Raw genomic sequence first — 17,015 nt, forward strand, 5'->3', positions numbered from 1 at the left:
AAAAAGTCACGTGATTCTGCGAGACCAATTTGTTTCTATTTAATTTATGAGTACGATAAACAGAGCTCGAGAGCATTCGTAAAAATATATCTAATTTTGTTTTAACAATGAAGCGGCTGCGATCTTAGATGTCAGCTACTTGCTGTTCAAGCAGCGCGGCGACCACGGAGATTACGGCCGCAATAAAAGCCACCACTGTCGCGTGCCCCATTGTACTGTTTGAATTGTTTGTTCTTAAACGAAGAATTAAACCCCCAGAACTGAGGCAATAAATAAAAAAGAGCACCACAACGGTCCATTGTAACGTTGTAGCGCCCACAATATCAGTTACAAAAGCGAAAGTACCACTTCATTATCATCATCATCAGTTTCTGTGAGAGACGTCGCTGCAGTCCAGCAGTAGTCGCAGCTTCCGGCTTCCGGTCGCCATTTACGTTTTGTATGCGTGTGTAGGTGGTATCCGACGATCGTGTGATAACCGTGCAGCGCGTTCGTTGTTTATGTGTTCTTGCCAAGTCTGGTAATGCCCTAAAGGTATGGTAGCCACCATAGTACAGGCAGTGCCAACGATGTGCTTCAAGGTGCTTACAATGCTGCGTAAAAGTTACTCAGAGGCTGACGACGGCAACCCAGCGATGCTGCCAACCGAGGCAGAACTTTTGACAGTGCGCCGGAGGATGTGGCTTCAAATCCAGTAGAATAAATAGTGGTTTTCTGCGCCTTAATAAAAGTGCTGCTTACAGATATTCAGTGCTGTGCGTGACTACGCATTTCGCAATCAATGTACTCTGCGTGGGTCATTGTGTTTTATCATGTCGACCGAGTTAAAAATAGATGCGTCTTATACAAAGGAAAATACGGTACACAAACGTGACTGGTCTTGAGCATTTTTTTCATGAGCCACCCCATCCAGTCACCATGTGTTAAAACATAACCACGCACAAGCATGCGACTTGCTTACACCCTGCTGCAACCAGCTTTTGTGGTATGGCTACAGCCGCTTCGCTGGCCCAATGTGTTGGCTGGGGCTGGGGAAAGGCCAGTTACGATCATGTGATCAAATATGGCCGTGCCCATGCACCCATGCAGAAAATCTTCTATACACTCCGTTCAGGACCTATAGAAGGCGCCTTGAAAGACGGACGCAGCGCCACTTGCGGTGCGGCGAGCGTGCAACGTTGAGAGCCCACGGCCACCTGGATCGGGGCGCGCGGCGGTGTTGCTCCGGCCGTCCCATTCGGCGCGCGCCCCTTTGAAAAGTTGTAATCACGGCCACCTGGATCGGGGCGCGCGGCGGTGTTGCTCCGGCCGTCCCATTCGGCGCGCGCCCCTTTGAAAAGTTGTAATTGAGGTAGTTCAGACGCGCGCCGCGACGCGGCGCTCTCCTCCTACCCCCTTGCGAATGATGCCGCGCTGACCGCGCCGTAGACAGCCGCAGATGTGTTTGGAAAAATGCACACTGGACATCGTGCACGTGGTGACTGGAATCAAGGTACTCTATTATGTAATGTTAATCGGGCTTTACACAGTGAGTGTTGTTCTCTGTAGCATGTTACAATCGAGATAGAGCCAAGCAGCGTGCTTAAGAGACTTCGTGTGGCGCGGCGCGTCCATGTGCCATGACCACGGCCGCTACATAAGTGCCATGACACATATATTGTGCCGAGTACGTGATTTTCCGTGCTTCTCATTCTTTGTTTTGGCAATCGTTTCTCCCACGGCCGCCTGGACCGGCGCGCGCCATGCTTCTTTCTAAAGGAAATACATTTTGTCGTCGTCGGCACTGCACAGCTATCTTCTGCGGTCGAGCGCTGTCTTAAGAGCATCACGTTGCTGGAAAACAATTGCGGTAATGATAATGCTGTAGTCGTTTTCTCCTTGCCGATGATAGGCAACATTTTGATATGGGCACGTCTCTTTGCATTCTGAAGTTCCCACGATACGACAGTGATGTGAATGCGACGTTCTTATTTAAGCGCAGGCCGCATGTAGGCGAATTCGAACGCGAAAGCGATGAGTGACGCTTGTCGCCTGCGAATTACCTAAGGGTCGGTCGCGCAAAGGCCACTTTCTCTCGTTTTGGTATCGCTTGTCGTTTTAACGCGACAGCATGAAAGAGCCCGTTTCCCAAGCAACGTACATTTTATCCTTGGCAAAATGTCGGCCTGACGTCGCTGGCCAACTGCACTGTCGTTGGTTCAACCTAGGCAACCAATGTAGGGCCGGTCTTGGGGATTGACATTGGCCTCATGTGGGCCTGCGTCGGCACCCGATGTAGGCCCGTCCACCGTGGCCGACGATGCCGAGTGCATGCCGCTCGCGGGTTGACCAAGGCCCGACGTTACATAAGCGTCGATTTACCGACGGCCGTAGGTCGGTTGCGGACGTTTCTCGCTAGTATTGCTCTGCTTTTTTTTTCTTATTTTTTGTGCGTGTTCTAACAAAACGCATCAATTGTTTTTCTGGTGTGTGGGTGCGTGTCGTATTTAATGTGAACGGGCAGTTTATAGAGGCGTTTATATCTGAATTAATTACGGGCAGAGTGCACATGTAAGACGGAAATAAATGCCTCTAACGGTCTGCACTAATTAACGTGTTAATACGTAACACACAATAAAAGAAAGACGTGAATATAAGTTTTCTCTCTTTAGATGTTTCACATTGTCATACCACATTGACTTCAGGCAAGTAATTTGTTTTTAGTCTGCGTACCACGAGGTTACGCCTGTTAGCTGTAGCTGCGAGTTTTTTACTCGCTTGCCTCATTTACCGTGTTTTTCAGAAACGTGCCGTACTGCTGCGTGCCTTACTGTAAGTCAACACCAAGAAAGATTACGTTGCCTCGACGCCAAAGTGGCATTCCTTCCAGCAGGTAAAGCTCGCGCACTCAAGGCCGCAGCATCCCAAGGGAAATCCGCCAACCTCCTTTAAGCAGCGGAACCAACCTTCGGATCGTTTCCCCTATTCTGGAAGCACTCAGAAAAAAAGGGGTTTTTAATAAATCTCGTGCTTTCCTTCGCATGTATACTTTTTACTGATATGCTGCACTTAAGAACACCAAAACAATTTTCTTGAAATGTGACTCGCGGGTGTTTTCGCTTCGGTCACCATCATCACGACAAGGACTGGCGCGCACACACAAAAAAATAAAGAATATAGCGATAGCCCCCATTCATCCTTTTATTTGCTTTTTGTGAGGGTGGGGGAAGTGCTATGCTAACTCACGGTTACTCTACAGCGATATCTTCAAGGCGCCGCAAACCTTCCCGCATAGAGCGCAAAGGAATGGAGGGGTAGTAGGCGCGCGCCGCGGTGCGGCGAAAGGAGCGGTCACGCCCCTTTCTGCAATTACGCCTCCTCCGTCCGAATGGGACGGCCGGAGCAACACCGCCGCGCGCCCCGATCCAGGTGGCAGTGTTGTAATTGAGGTAGTTCAGACGCGCGCCGCGACGCGGCGCTCTCCTCCTACCCCCTTGCGAATGATGCCGCGCTGACCGCGCCGTAGACAGCCGCAGATGTGTTTGGAAAAATGCACACTGGACATCGTGCACGTGGTGACTGGAATCAAGGTACTCTATTATGTAATGTTAATCGGGCTTTACACAGTGAGTGTTGTTCTCTGTAGCATGTTACAATCGAGATAGAGCCAAGCAGCGTGCTTAAGAGACTTCGTGTGGCGCGGCGCGTTCATGTGCCATGACCACGGCCGCTACATAAGTGCCATGACACATATATTGTGCCGAGTACGTGATTTTCCGTGCTTCTCATTCTTTGTTTTGGCAATCGTTTCTCCCACGGCCGCCTGGACCGGCGCGCGCCATGCTTCTTTCTAAAGGAAATACATTTTGTCGTCGTCGGCACTGCACAGCTATCTTCTGCGGTCGAGCGCTGTCTTAAGAGCATCACGTTGCTGGAAAACAATTGCGGTAATGATAATGCTGTAGTCGTTTTCTCCTTGCCGATGATAGGCAACATTTTGATATGGGCACGTCTCTTTGCATTCTGAAGTTCCCACGATACGACAGTGATGTGAATGCGACGTTCTTATTTAAGCGCAGGCCGCATGTAGGCGAATTTGAACGCGAAAGCGATGAGTGACGCTTGTCGCCTGCGAATTACCTAAGGGTCGGTCGCGCAGTGGCCACTTTCTCTCGTTTTGGTATCGCTTGTCGTTTTAACGCGACAGCATGAAAGAGCCCGTTTCCCAAGCAACGTACATTTTATCCTTGGCAAAATGTCGGCCTGACGTCGCTGGCCAACTGCACTGTCGTTGGCTCAACCTAGGCAACCAATGTAGGGCCGGTCTTGGGGATTGACATTGGCCTCATGTGGGCCTGCGTCGGCACCCGATGTAGGCCCGTCCACCGTGGCCGACGATGCCGAGTGCATGCCGCTCGCGGGTTGACCAAGGCCCGACGTTACATAAGCGTCGATTTACCGACGGCCGTAGGTCGGTTGCGGACGTTTCTCGCTAGTATTGCTCTGCTTTTTTTTTCTTATTTTTTGTGCGTGTTCTAACAAAACGCATCAATTGTTTTTCTGGTGTGTTGGTGCGTGTCGTATTTAATGTGAACGGGCAGTTTATAGAGGCGTTTAACTCTATCTGAATTAATTACGGGCAGAGTGCACATGTAAGACGGAAATAAATGCCTCTAACGGTCTGCACTAATTAACGTGTTAATACGTAACACACAATAAAAGAAAGACGTGAATATAAGTTTTCTCTCTTTAGATGTTTCACATTGTCATACCACATTGACTTCAGGCAAGTAATTTGTTTTTAGTCTGCGTACCACGAGGTTACGCCTGTTAGCTGTAGCTGCGAGTTTTTCACTCGCTTGCCTCATTTACCGTGTTTTTCAGAAACGTGCCGTACTGCTGCGTGCCTTACTGTAAGTCAACACCAAGAAAGATTACGTTGCCTCGACGCCAAAGTGGCATTCCTTCCAGCAGGTAAAACTCGCGCACTCAAGGCCGCAGCATCCCAAGGGAAATCCGCCAACCTCCTTTAAGCAGCGGAACCAACCTTCGGATCGTTTCCCCTATTCTGGAAGCACTCAGAAAAAAAGGGGTTTTTAATAAATCTCGTGCTTTCCTTCGCATGTATACTTTTTACTGATATGCTGCACTTAAGAACACCAAAACAATTTTCTTGAAATGTGACTCGCGGGTGTTTTTGCTTCGGTCACCATCATCACGACAAGGACTGGCGCGCACACACAAAAAAATAAAGAATATAGCGATAGCCGCCATTCATCCTTTTATTTGCTTTTTGTGAGGGTGGGGGAAGTGCTATGCTAACTCACGGTTACTCTACAGCGATATCTTCAAGGCGCCGCAAACCTTCCCGCATAGAGCGCAAAGGAATGGAGGGGTAGTAGGCGCGCGCCGCGGTGCGGCGAAAGGAGCGGTCACGCCCCTTTCTGCAATTACGCCTCCTCCGTCCGAATGGGACGGCCGGAGCAACACCGCCGCGCGCCCCGATCCAGGTGGCCGTGGAGAGCCTTAGCAGACAACAGTGCCTCGTTGCTTTAACAGCTATGGCGGCGCAAGCGCCCGTCGCTGGCGCGTTAGTGCTTCGAGCTGGATTTAAAGATATCGTAGTGGGATCGTTCTTCTACGATGCCGCCATTAAAGAAGGGGAAAACCTGCATGAGAGCGGCCACGTTTTTGACGTGAGTGAACGCTTTACTACGGCATCGTCAGTACTGACGGCTAAATGCGTGCGTCCCACAAGAGGCTTACTCCATAGCTATCGAGGCAAACTGTCATTCTTTCAAGCTTAGAATATTATTGGTGCATGCCCACTACCCGTGTACTTGCAAAATGCTCAGAACATTTAGAATTATCCACGGCCACTCGCCGTGGAAACTTCGGAGAGTGGCCGGGCGGCATGGTTATTTGTTGGCGGCTTCGTGTCATGTCGATTCGCAGCCACCAAGTATTTTGCTTGAAATTGTCGTGCGTAGCAACGACCTTATTGCAGCATCATCATCGCTCATCATGATCGTTTCTACCTCGCCGCTCGCGCGGCTCATGCCAAGAGCTTGAGGTGCGGGCGAGAAATAAACGTGTTACGATCGGCCCCGCTTCGTCTTTCGCTTCAAGTGATGTGGCGCCGACGACGGCACGGTTACTTCGGCCACCATCAATCTCCCTCATTCGCTACAACCTCTTTCGTTGTTTATGCTTCTTTCCGAAACAAACATTGCGCTTCCGTCGCAACAGCGTTCGCAGAAAACTGCAACGACGGCCAGATCTAAGACGAAAATAAATAGCCTCGATTTTAGTTCCGTGTGCACATTTGTCTACATGCTGCACACTTTGTTTGTTTCATCAACGCCGAATGATTACAGGGTCAGCTGTTTACTACAAGTATCAACCACTTAAAGTGCTTGCGCACTTGGCTCTCTCGTCTGTGCGAGCTCACCACGCTTTTATAATTTGCGCAAACTCTGGTGTAACCCAAGCTACGCCCTAGCGCAGAGGTGCGCAAACATTTTCGGTACCAAGGCGTTGGACTGGGCTAGTTGGTACATTGTCAAAATCGATAAAAAACCAGTGGTAAACACAGGACACAGTGAGTGTCCCGTCGTTTCCTCGCACTGTGTCCTGTGTTTACCACTGTTTTTGTTTTTTTATCCATTTTAACATTTTCGGGACCACGACCTCTCGAAGCTTCCGAGTGCCATAGGGCTACCCCAGCCGTAGTCTTTCTTCTTTAATCCTAGGATCTATACGAAGTGCCACGACCACCTGACATTTTTGTCCCTCAACATCTCGGGGGAAGGGGATCGACTCCCCTTTAGCGCATCTCTAATTGAATAGCTGCGCTTCCGCCAGTACTAAAATCATGACTGCAGGAACAGCGCGAACGTAAAGCACGGGACGTAGAAGACACACATACGACGAAACGAGCGCTGACCATCAACTTATCTTCGGCAAGCACGGACCGCTTACAATACTCGTCAGAAAATATCGCTGGCACGTACGACGGGGACGACACATCCTTGGACGGCACACCCCCAACGAAATGTGCACTGCATGTCTTCGAGTGCCGAGAGGGCTCCCAATTTGTTCCGTCATGGCTGAAATGTACTGATCCTAGCGGCACAAGAAAAACAAAACCGCAGAACGCGAGACGGCAGAGGGAGCGGGAACCAAGCTAACTTTTTTTCGTCGCACAGCCGTGATCCACTTCTGCCGCTGCCCAATAAAGCACGGACGAGTTGAGAAACGGTGAAACGTCGTTCCCGCAGGGCACGACGTGTACCTGTTGGTACAACCGACGACGCAGCAGTTCATGACTGCGTCACAGAACACCCACAACTGCGTGCTAGCGGGCGCGGGAAAGCGTTCGCTTCTGCTCGGGCTCTCAACGACTGCCCTCTCTGACGGCCGCGCGGTGGCGCGCCAGTCGCAGTGAACGGAGTGTATAGGGCCAATAGCATACAATATTCAATAACATAAGGATCGCTATATGAAGACATCATACAGCATACCATTTGGTAATTCCTACTCTGCCTACACAACCGTGTGCTAATTTGAGGTTAAAGTGTTTACAGTTTAGATACCGTTAACTTCTTTATATTTACGCTCAACCGTACAATAGTTTACTTCTTCGTCACCACCAGCATATTCCTACTTACTCTGGGTCTACGCGTAAGTTCCCAAAATTAGCATACAAAAAAATTTGCACGCTTTCACTAGGCCAAAATAGCAGAGGCAGTGCGCACCTTGAAGTCTTTACTGAATTTGCTATGAGTCTTGTCCTTGTATGCCTTGTCAAGGTCGTCCTTGCAGAGAACTAACGTCCTCATCTCCTCTTCTCCCCCATTGTGAACCCTGTAATAGAAAACATCATACGGTTTTACATCGGCCGTACAAAAATAAAAATTCATGCCACAGCAATGAATAAGTGTCCAAAGCATTGTTCCTTGTTCAAAATAGCAAAAAGCAAAGAACATGGAACTAGAGATGCAAGCAAGACACAGCAAGTACACTTTATTTGACATTTCTCATTAACATCTTGATCAATGTTTAACAAACATGTACATATGGAGGACAATACGAGTAGGTGGCACGAATGGCCACCGGACCTTCAGCTTTAATTTGTGGAAGTTGATAAAATAGAATGCCATAAATTCGACAAATGAAAACAAAAACTTGGTAGAACAGTCACATGCAAGCGGTTGCCACTTAATCATAATTGCTTTTTCATGTAAACAGGGGTTATTAGTTCATATGCGTTTGCTTTTTAACATTACCATCTTACCGGAATACCAGATTGCATTTACCGTGTTACCGGAACACATGTTCTAGCAAAGTTTTAGATCCCATACATAAACTAATAATATCTGGGGTTTAACGTCCCAAAACCACCATATGATTATGAGAGACGCCGTAGTGGAGGGCTCCGGAAATTTCGACCACCTAAGGTTCTTTAACGTGCACCTAAATCTAAGTACACGGGCCTCAAACATTTTCGCCTCCATCGAAACCCATACATAAACCTTTATGCACATATGTAAACGTATACAATTTCGTTTGTGCAAACCACTAAATGATGATGACAACTGCATTTAAACTATAATTTAGATAACATTCAATCACCGCTGCGGCAATATCATGATAAAGGTTTTCGCAAGTATGGTATTTCGGTATACGCTAAAGGGTGGGTATAGGAATAGTGGGTTACCAGCGATGATATCAACATCTTGTGGCACTTCGTGAAACAACAATCATAGCCACATTTATTTTTGCCTAGTGTTTTTGAGGGAAAAGAAGATTAAAAAAGCAACTGATCTGCAATTACGCTGATGCAAGGAATTTACACCAGAATCAGAATGCACAATGTTTCTGCAGTAACAATTTTGTGCTTGCCTGGTTCATCCTGAAGGTCTCTTATGTTTATGGCTTTGGTATTCTAGGCCACCCTAGCTTCGGTAATCCGGCTCAAACAATGCGGTTGTAATTGGCGCTCGCACTTCAAATTATTTTGACTCGGCGGCTGGATTCCATAGAGTGGATATCGCGAGTAGCCACGAACGACGCGAGTTCGCGAGATATGGCCATAAACGTAGAACGTATCCGGCGAGTAGTTCATGTTCCGTGAAAGCAAGTCTACGCTCTGTTAAGGTGCGCGCATGCACAGACACCATCCAATATTCCGGTAACACGGTAACGTGAAAAGTATATGGAGACGCTAAAAACCTAGTGAAACACCCAGAAATTTCTTCCCTTTTTTTCCAGTATCAGGTATTCATGTGCACAAATACATAATTCAGTTCTGATATCTGATTGATGCATACACAAGCAGCTCTTCTGTTCAATGTTAAAGGAGCAGGTAATTCAGTAGTTTGCCTAGACAGCAGAACCTCATCATATGCCTTATAAAAAAAAAAGATCTAGGAAAAAAAAGTGGGCGACCCAGCAGGCCCGCGAGGCGGTGGAGAGGCAAGACCTCGACGTCCCCACGTGGGAGGCCTAGGCCCAGCCAACCAAACTGCTGGTTTCAATAAAAGTTTATTCCCCCCCACCCCTCTAAGAAAAAGCGTACAATTCAAAGTCACTAAAAAATTTATAGGTTTAGCCCGAAAGATGAAACATTATTAAAGATTGCAAAGCATATTTAACTATTACACAAAGTAAGGCTCATAGTTTAATAGGCAGTGCAAAGTGTGTTGTGATGTGCCTTACGACACATGAACAGTGAAGTTCCCTGAATGACCACAAGCACTAGTAGTCATAATGCTGGCAAGACGAGGAGCACTGGGAACTAGAAGCACACAACTTTTTGTTAGTGACAAACATCCCACACTGTCTCTCAATATTTAAACTATACTGTGGCTCAACAGAATGCGTTGGCGGGCTAGTTGGTGAGAATCCATATTGCTTTTTAGCGCAAAAAACGACACCACAAGACACAGTCTTCTTTCTTGTGGTGTCGTTTTTTGCGCTAAAAAGCAATATGGATACTGTGGCTCCATATCTCAGCAGATCACGTGATGTCCAACACTGACCAACCATTGAAACTGCCAGCTTTGTAGGCAGCTGGTGTGCAAACGAGGTATGAGCTCTTTCCAACATTCAACACACGAAAAGACGGCATGCACTGAGACATACTGGCAGACCGTTGACCTCGCATCTGCAAATCACGTGACCGCCAATGCAGGTTGAGCTGAGGTCATCATCAATAAAGCACTCCTTTGGGCTAGTTGGTACAAGTTTAACATAGGGCGCGGAATATTGCGCTGCAGGAGCGTAACAGGGGGACACTAACGGAGGCACAGAAAAACACAACCAGAACAGGTGAGCGCCCACCTGTTCTGCTTGTGCTTTTCTGTGCCTCCGTTAGTGTCCCCCCTGTTACGCCCATGCAGCGCAATATTCCGCAACCTATGAGGTCATGAGCTGAGAGAACCGCACAAGCTCATAGTCGCTGCAGTAATCCATGCTCACTGATGACATCTATGCAATTCACCACGATTTCATTCAAAACAAAGACCTGTGCTTCCTTGATGCCATCACCACAAATAGACAATTAATAGTGCTGTATGAATAAGTGTGCTGTGTTTGTGCCTGCACAATTCCTGGCAATACAATTGGTACATGAAGGCTACAAATGGCTTCTTCAGCCAATGCAGCAATTCTGGGCTGCTTTCCCTTCTACAACTGATGCCCACTTGCACTTGCCCCACCCACACAAAGAGGTGGCAGATAAATGGTAGCATGTTTGGGTTAGTTATCCCCTATGAAAGGTGTGCGGTAGTCTTTCAGCAGCAATAAGTCTCACATGCTGTCAAAAACATCGGTGAAGATGGCTATCGCCATAGCTGTAAATGTGCAACAATGCTCTAGTGCGATCGCAAAGAGAATTACTGGTACAGAAAGAGGAAACTTAGTGTGCACTAGCGTTCATAGCACGAGCTATACAGGTGAAAAGTGCAGTCTCATAACGGCCAGCGCAAACAAGACATGAAACAGACACAAAAGCTGAGAGGTGTGTGCGCAAGCGTTGATAGAAGGGTGTAGGAGGGGCGGGCAGCTGCCAGTAGCGAAATGTGCTCTATAAAACACTCAAAACGATTCACCAACTGTGCCAGCCATAGAGGTTCCCAATATTAACTAGAGGGAACTCTGGCGCTGCAATCGTTCAGCCACCATGGGAATGATGGGCAAAGATACTTCGAAATTGTATCACAATACGATACAAGATACTCAGGCAAGAAGTATTTGAGATACGGATACAAGATACTACAACGCTGATTGTATCCGATACGATACATTCCAATTGTATCTTAAGATACTTCGATACATTCGGAAATTTGTTATTATACATCTGTATATACGGTAATGTAGCACTAAACGCCGATGCACAAAAATGTTCGCTTGAAAGTTTATTAACTGCGACCAATTTTGTTTCATTTCAATGAAATGTCTGTTAGTATCTCCAAAGTTTTCTATATCTTGCTGAAGGTATATTACTTTTGTTCCGAAACAACTTATTGGGGTTGCTTTAGCTGCTTATCATGACAGTGCTTGATAGACTTCGCTGATGACGGTTTTTGCTTGCCGCTTTTGTAATTGGGTGGAGTTGATGCTCTACTTGCGGACCAGCTAGCTGGTTGCCATCTTCAATAAGAAGCCTCCGCACAATCGTGCAAATACCGTTGTTAAGTTCTACCTTGCCCGTAAACGTATTATGGTTTTCACAATACCCGACATCAGCGAGAACGCTGGTAGCGACATTCTTTGCGACGCATCTTGTTTTCGTATAGGATGTAAAGCTGCAATTGCTTTTATATTCTACTTATCTGCTGGCGTAAACAGTTCGTTATCGACGTACTCAGTAATGCGCGATCTTTCAACAACTTTTCTTTTATGAGAGAACATCTGCAGCCCAGAAAACGTGTCAGACGTGTTCTATAATTGCACGAAGTGCCGCAGGACACCGCCGCTATTCACACTATATTGCCACTTAAGCTCCGATTACACGGTGATTAGTAACAGTAAAAATATTTAGAGAAGACTAAGAAAGAGAAGCAAATATAACTAAGTAAAATACAAAAACGGTTCTGTATCAAACACAGCGAATAAGTGTAGTAACACGATACAGGCGGCAGTCCCAAGAGCTAATAGTAATTGTTGAGTTTAACGTCCCACAGAACCACGATATGATGATAGACGCCATGGCGAAGGGCTCCGGAAATTTCGACCATGTGGCGTTATAAAACTTAAATATAAGCACACGGGCATCGAACTGCGGCCGCCGCAGCCTACGGGTTCACAGTCAAGCACCATAACCACTAGACCACCGTGGCGGGTAAGCCCTAATAGCGATGACAATTAGGCATTTAAGGCAAGAGCACAGAAAATTCAGTTCCCATGTAAACTTGCCCAGAACCTGCGCGAGAAATCACGCGCCGCGGCGGTCCGGGCGGGTCCGGAGGCGGCTTCACGGAGAGCTTCAGGGATCCACTTGGCACCTTCAACGAAGTTACTTCGCACTATGAACTGTCACGGCGGCGATACCCCCTCCTGCATTCCAAGCTTACTAGGCCGCAGTCGTCGGTTCTCCGGATGCTGCAGGCAGGTTCCTTCCCGTCTCGCAGCACGTTTAGCCACTTTGCTGAAGGCATAAATCCAGGAAGCTGTGGGGCGGATAATTGCACACTCGCTCACATGCTCTGGCAGTGCCCGGCGTTTCTTAGTGCAAAGTTCAGCACAGAAGAGGACTGGGAGAGGGCTCTTAAAAGCCGCGAGCTCTCAGTCCAGCTGTCGGCAGTCCAGGAGGCCTGCGAACAGGCGGAGGGCCATGGTCTTCCAGTACCAGCGTGGGTGCGGCCAGCAACTGCGGCGGACCCCCCTTCGGGGGTTGTCTGATCGGGGTTCTCCAGGACCAAATAAAGTTCATTTCATCCTCATGTAAAATAGCGTAAACCGACTCGTTGAGACGCTTATTAGAGAAACGGAGCTTTTTAGATGCGAAGCAGCTTTTGCGCTGGGCTTTGTCCGTAGTTCCAATGACGACCGTCCGCTTTTTAAAACCTATATATACCATAGCCATCTGTAACATACTGAGCGCGCGCCCGCGTCAAGGAGAAGTCGTCTTCTTGTTCTTCGACCGCCTTGATGATGACACGTGCAGAGCAATTTAGGGGCCCGGGCTGCCGTATGGTGTGCTAGCTTGGCGTAACGCAGACAGAAACACGTGGGCTGGCACGCGCTAGCGCATTCGGGCCTGTGTAAGAGGCTGGGTAAGACACTGTGGCCTCTACCTCTTACACTCTCTCAGCAATCATGTGATGGCGTCGGCGAACGAGATTCTGCAGACGCGCGATGAACCAACGTGTTGCATTCTAGTCAGAACGCACTGGCATGCGCTAGCGCGTTCGGGCCTGTGCAAGGGGCTGGGTAAGACGCTGTGGCCTCTCCCCCTTACACTCTATCAGCAATCACGTGATGGCGTCAGGGAACAAGATTCTGCAGACGCGCGATGAACCCGTGTGGCATGCTCCAACAAAAGTTCGGGACGAGAAACAGCAACAGCAACTACAGTGAATTCATGGTGTGCTCCAGATGCAAGGACGCGTTAACATCGGGCAAGGTGCCCGTGATGAACAGAACTTTAAGTTGACCCATGCCCTCCTTCGCATCCCCACATGGTTCCCTTTAGTGGGAGATGGTGAAATTTTTTTATAACAACGTTTCTCCAATCCCTTTGCTAACATCTTTGAGATGGCTTTTAATAATTTACGTTATTATCATGAAAGCTCAATTTCGATATTTTACTAACGAGTAAGCAGAACTTTTGTTACTGTATACTCCAAGCACACGCAGATTATTATATATTTGTTCTCAACGTCGCCTTGACATAACAGTAAACGTAAGTAGAATACAAGCCTGTAAACAGTAGCAGAAATAATGCAGACAGCTAAAAGTAACGATAAAGCAGAATTTACGTTGCCAGCAAGTTGAAGACATTGTCGTAGGCAGACCAGAAAAGAGCAATACAGAGACATAGGTAATGTATGGGATGGAAAAGGACAGCTTAGCTAACAATCCAATTATGATTTTGAAAACTCATTGAATAAAAGAAAAGGAGACGTACGCCAAGATAGCTTCTGTTAAGTGAATGCTTGTTCTGTTAAATCCAGCATCGGTACCGGTGGCACTATAGCTGTTAGAATCTTATTTGCACATAAGTCAATCTCATTGCATGTAAGTCAAACTTGCATTGACAAAGTCCTTCAAATCGCCAATGTGTGAAAGCCACCAGACGCAAAGCTACCTCTTTTCTTGCGTTCTTCAGACTTCGCAACGACGCACAACGCAAGAGAAACTTCAATAACGACATTACAGCGGCATCAGAAATTGTGCAAAAGACATCGAACGCATTGGTGTACGCGTCACAGGATAGTAGCTAAGAGCCAACTGTCATGGCACTGACACAACTAAAAAGAAAAAAAAGGAAACTGTGAAAGCAAAATGTCCTCTGGACGTAGACGTTCGCGCGTTTGTAGAGAGGACGCGAGCACCACCACGTGACTCTGATCCGTCAATAGGGACGCTCAGAGCTCATCACCTGCCCTCGCTGGAAAGCTCTGGCGGAAAGATAAAATAATGTCATTGTCTTTAGTTTTAATCTGGTGGCTCAGTGGGAGCAGTAGCAGCTTGAGAAGGGGAGTTCAACCAACATTTGTTTCGCACCGCGGTGTTGCGATCGCAGTATCTTGTATCTTAAGATACACGCTACATTCTTCAATGTATCGGAAATACATATACTGATACACGTCTCGCAAGACGTATCGCGATACAGATACAAGATACCCAAAGAGTATCTAAGATAGTATCGAAGATACATGTATCTTCGATACTGCCCAGCACTGGATGGGTAGTATACATGAATTTGCCTAGTCTTCGTGCTTGCAGGCTTCGAACCACTTGTGGCTTTGTTTATTGTTGCGTTTTGGTTTTGTTTGGGTAAAAGAATGGATCGTTGTGAACTTCCTGACCAGACTTGAATTGATGAGCCTAAAAAGGTTAAAGTGGTGAAGTGGAACTGCTGAAGGTTTGCTGAACTTCGTCTTGTGACAAAGCGGATGCAGGCCATACGGATCCAAATGGAGCCGAAAGAACGAAGATTAGACAAATCCGTGTACTACCCATCATTCTCATGCTGGCTGAAGCACCATGCATCGCAGCTCCCATAGACACTAGCACCAGAGTTCCCTCTAGTGTACTTATAGGAAACTATGGTGCCAGCGGAGTGGAGTACTCCATCCCTTTGTCGTGCAGTGGCACGTACGTCGGTCAGACAGGACGATGTCTGAACGTCCACCTAAGAGAGCACGGCAGCTCCCTGAAAGGTGCGCCGTCTACACATCATTCCCTCCATTGCTGGCAGTGCGGTCGCGCAGCTGAGCTGAAAAAAACCACTGTAGTGATGAGGCACAAGGACCAGCGCATGCGTGAAATTTCAGAAGCAATCGAAATAATAAAAGCGAAAGACAAGTGTGTGAGCCAGCCATCAATAGCTCTCACTGATGCTGAAGTTTTGTATCTGCAACATACATGATTAGAAGCTTGATAAGGTTTTGTCAGTGCCTCTGTTTGTTAAATATGCCACATTTTTTCATTAAACTTTTAGTTGATAGACAGCCCCCTTGGCGTGCACCATCTTGTGCTTCGTGTCTTGTCTGCACTGGCCATCATTAGTATGCTCCAACTGGCCCAATTTGCTACGTTAGAAAAGTGCAGTGCTGAACACAAATATCACGTATGGAAGGATGGCATCCCACGTCTTGCATTTGACATTGATGTACATAGTAGATTGCCAAGATGTCAGCAATGAAGGTACTCTGCAAGACTATTCATCTTTGGGCAGGGCTTTTGCTTCAGCACAGCGGGTAAAGTAGTCTGTAGCCATATGACGATTCACTTATTACTGGATGTTGACGTCGGAAAGCACCCCTGTAGGCTCATCCTGATCAGATGGAACGGTCGGCAAGGTGGTATGAACAGCTGTACGTATCCAACTAGCCTTGTTGGTGGCGACTTGCGTTGCTGACAGTTCCGGAAAGTTTTACGTAGTGGGCAACATTGCCATTCAGATACGGCCAGTAATACTCGTGGGTGTGCTATCACCCGGCTCGTTTCCCGCGGGCCCCTCGTGGTGGGTGTGTGTTATTTTTTCAGGGTATTGTATTAGCATTGTATTAGGTTACTTAGCGTGGTACTAGATGTGTATCAGATTCTTTAGGCGAGCTCGTCGTATGTAAAAGCAGAGTTTAATAAATGTACACGTGTTGTTGTCATCTTCAGACCCCACACTGGCTGCCCAACGTAGAGGCTCTTGGGGCATCAGAGGACATTTTTTTTTTGAGCAACAATCGTGTACATTTATTAACCTGCTTTTACATACTACGAGCTCGCCGGCCGAATCTAATACGCAACTAGTGCCTTGCTAAGTAATCTTATACAATGCTAATGCAATACCCGGAAAACATAACACACACCCACCACAAGGGACCCGCGGGAAACGAGCTGCAATATCGTCCCCCATGAATCCACCGCGGGAGACGTCCATCCACGCACGCTATCAATCTCCAAAGAGAGTCCCTGCCGTTTCCTGCACGCTGGCCTAACCTCCCAGGCGGCGCTGCCAGTGCCACCGCACTAAGCCTACATCGCGCGAGCACAGCAGCACTCTCGCTCGGCAGTTTTTAAACCTAACTGCGGCCTATCCACGAGACACACATGCGCCATGAGGTGCAAACGGCTTTACAGGGGGTGATAGCACCCCCACATACTTTTTAATTCTCATGAGTATGCAAGAAACCGAGGTGCCCCGTGGTCTGAACGTTGCCGAACCTCTGGCCACAGTGCCAAAGGTACAGCAAGAAGATAATTGGCACAGATTGGTGTGCCTAAATATGTATGGATGAGGGCACACTATAAATGAGTTCTGCTGACCAATGGGGGGGGGGGGATTGTGGCAGTAGTGGCTGGCG

The 17,015-nt window shown here is 47.6% G+C and overlaps 1 protein-coding gene across 1 annotated transcript in view; it reads right to left on the reverse strand.

Moving 5' to 3' along the window:
• LOC119396881 (phosphatidylinositol 3,4,5-trisphosphate 3-phosphatase and dual-specificity protein phosphatase PTEN) overlaps positions 1-17,015 on the reverse strand; it is a gene marked incomplete at its 5' end in the record, with an annotated part of 68,805 nt that overhangs the window by 14,560 nt on the left and 37,230 nt on the right. The window contains 1 exon segment of the mRNA XM_037664241.2: positions 7,737-7,845. Coding sequence (XP_037520169.1) covers positions 7,737-7,845 — 109 coding nt within the window.

The sequence above is a fragment of the Rhipicephalus sanguineus genome, chromosome 1, assembly GCF_013339695.2.
Source record: "Rhipicephalus sanguineus isolate Rsan-2018 chromosome 1, BIME_Rsan_1.4, whole genome shotgun sequence".
In the NCBI taxonomy this organism is placed as follows: domain Eukaryota; kingdom Metazoa; phylum Arthropoda; class Arachnida; order Ixodida; family Ixodidae; genus Rhipicephalus; species Rhipicephalus sanguineus.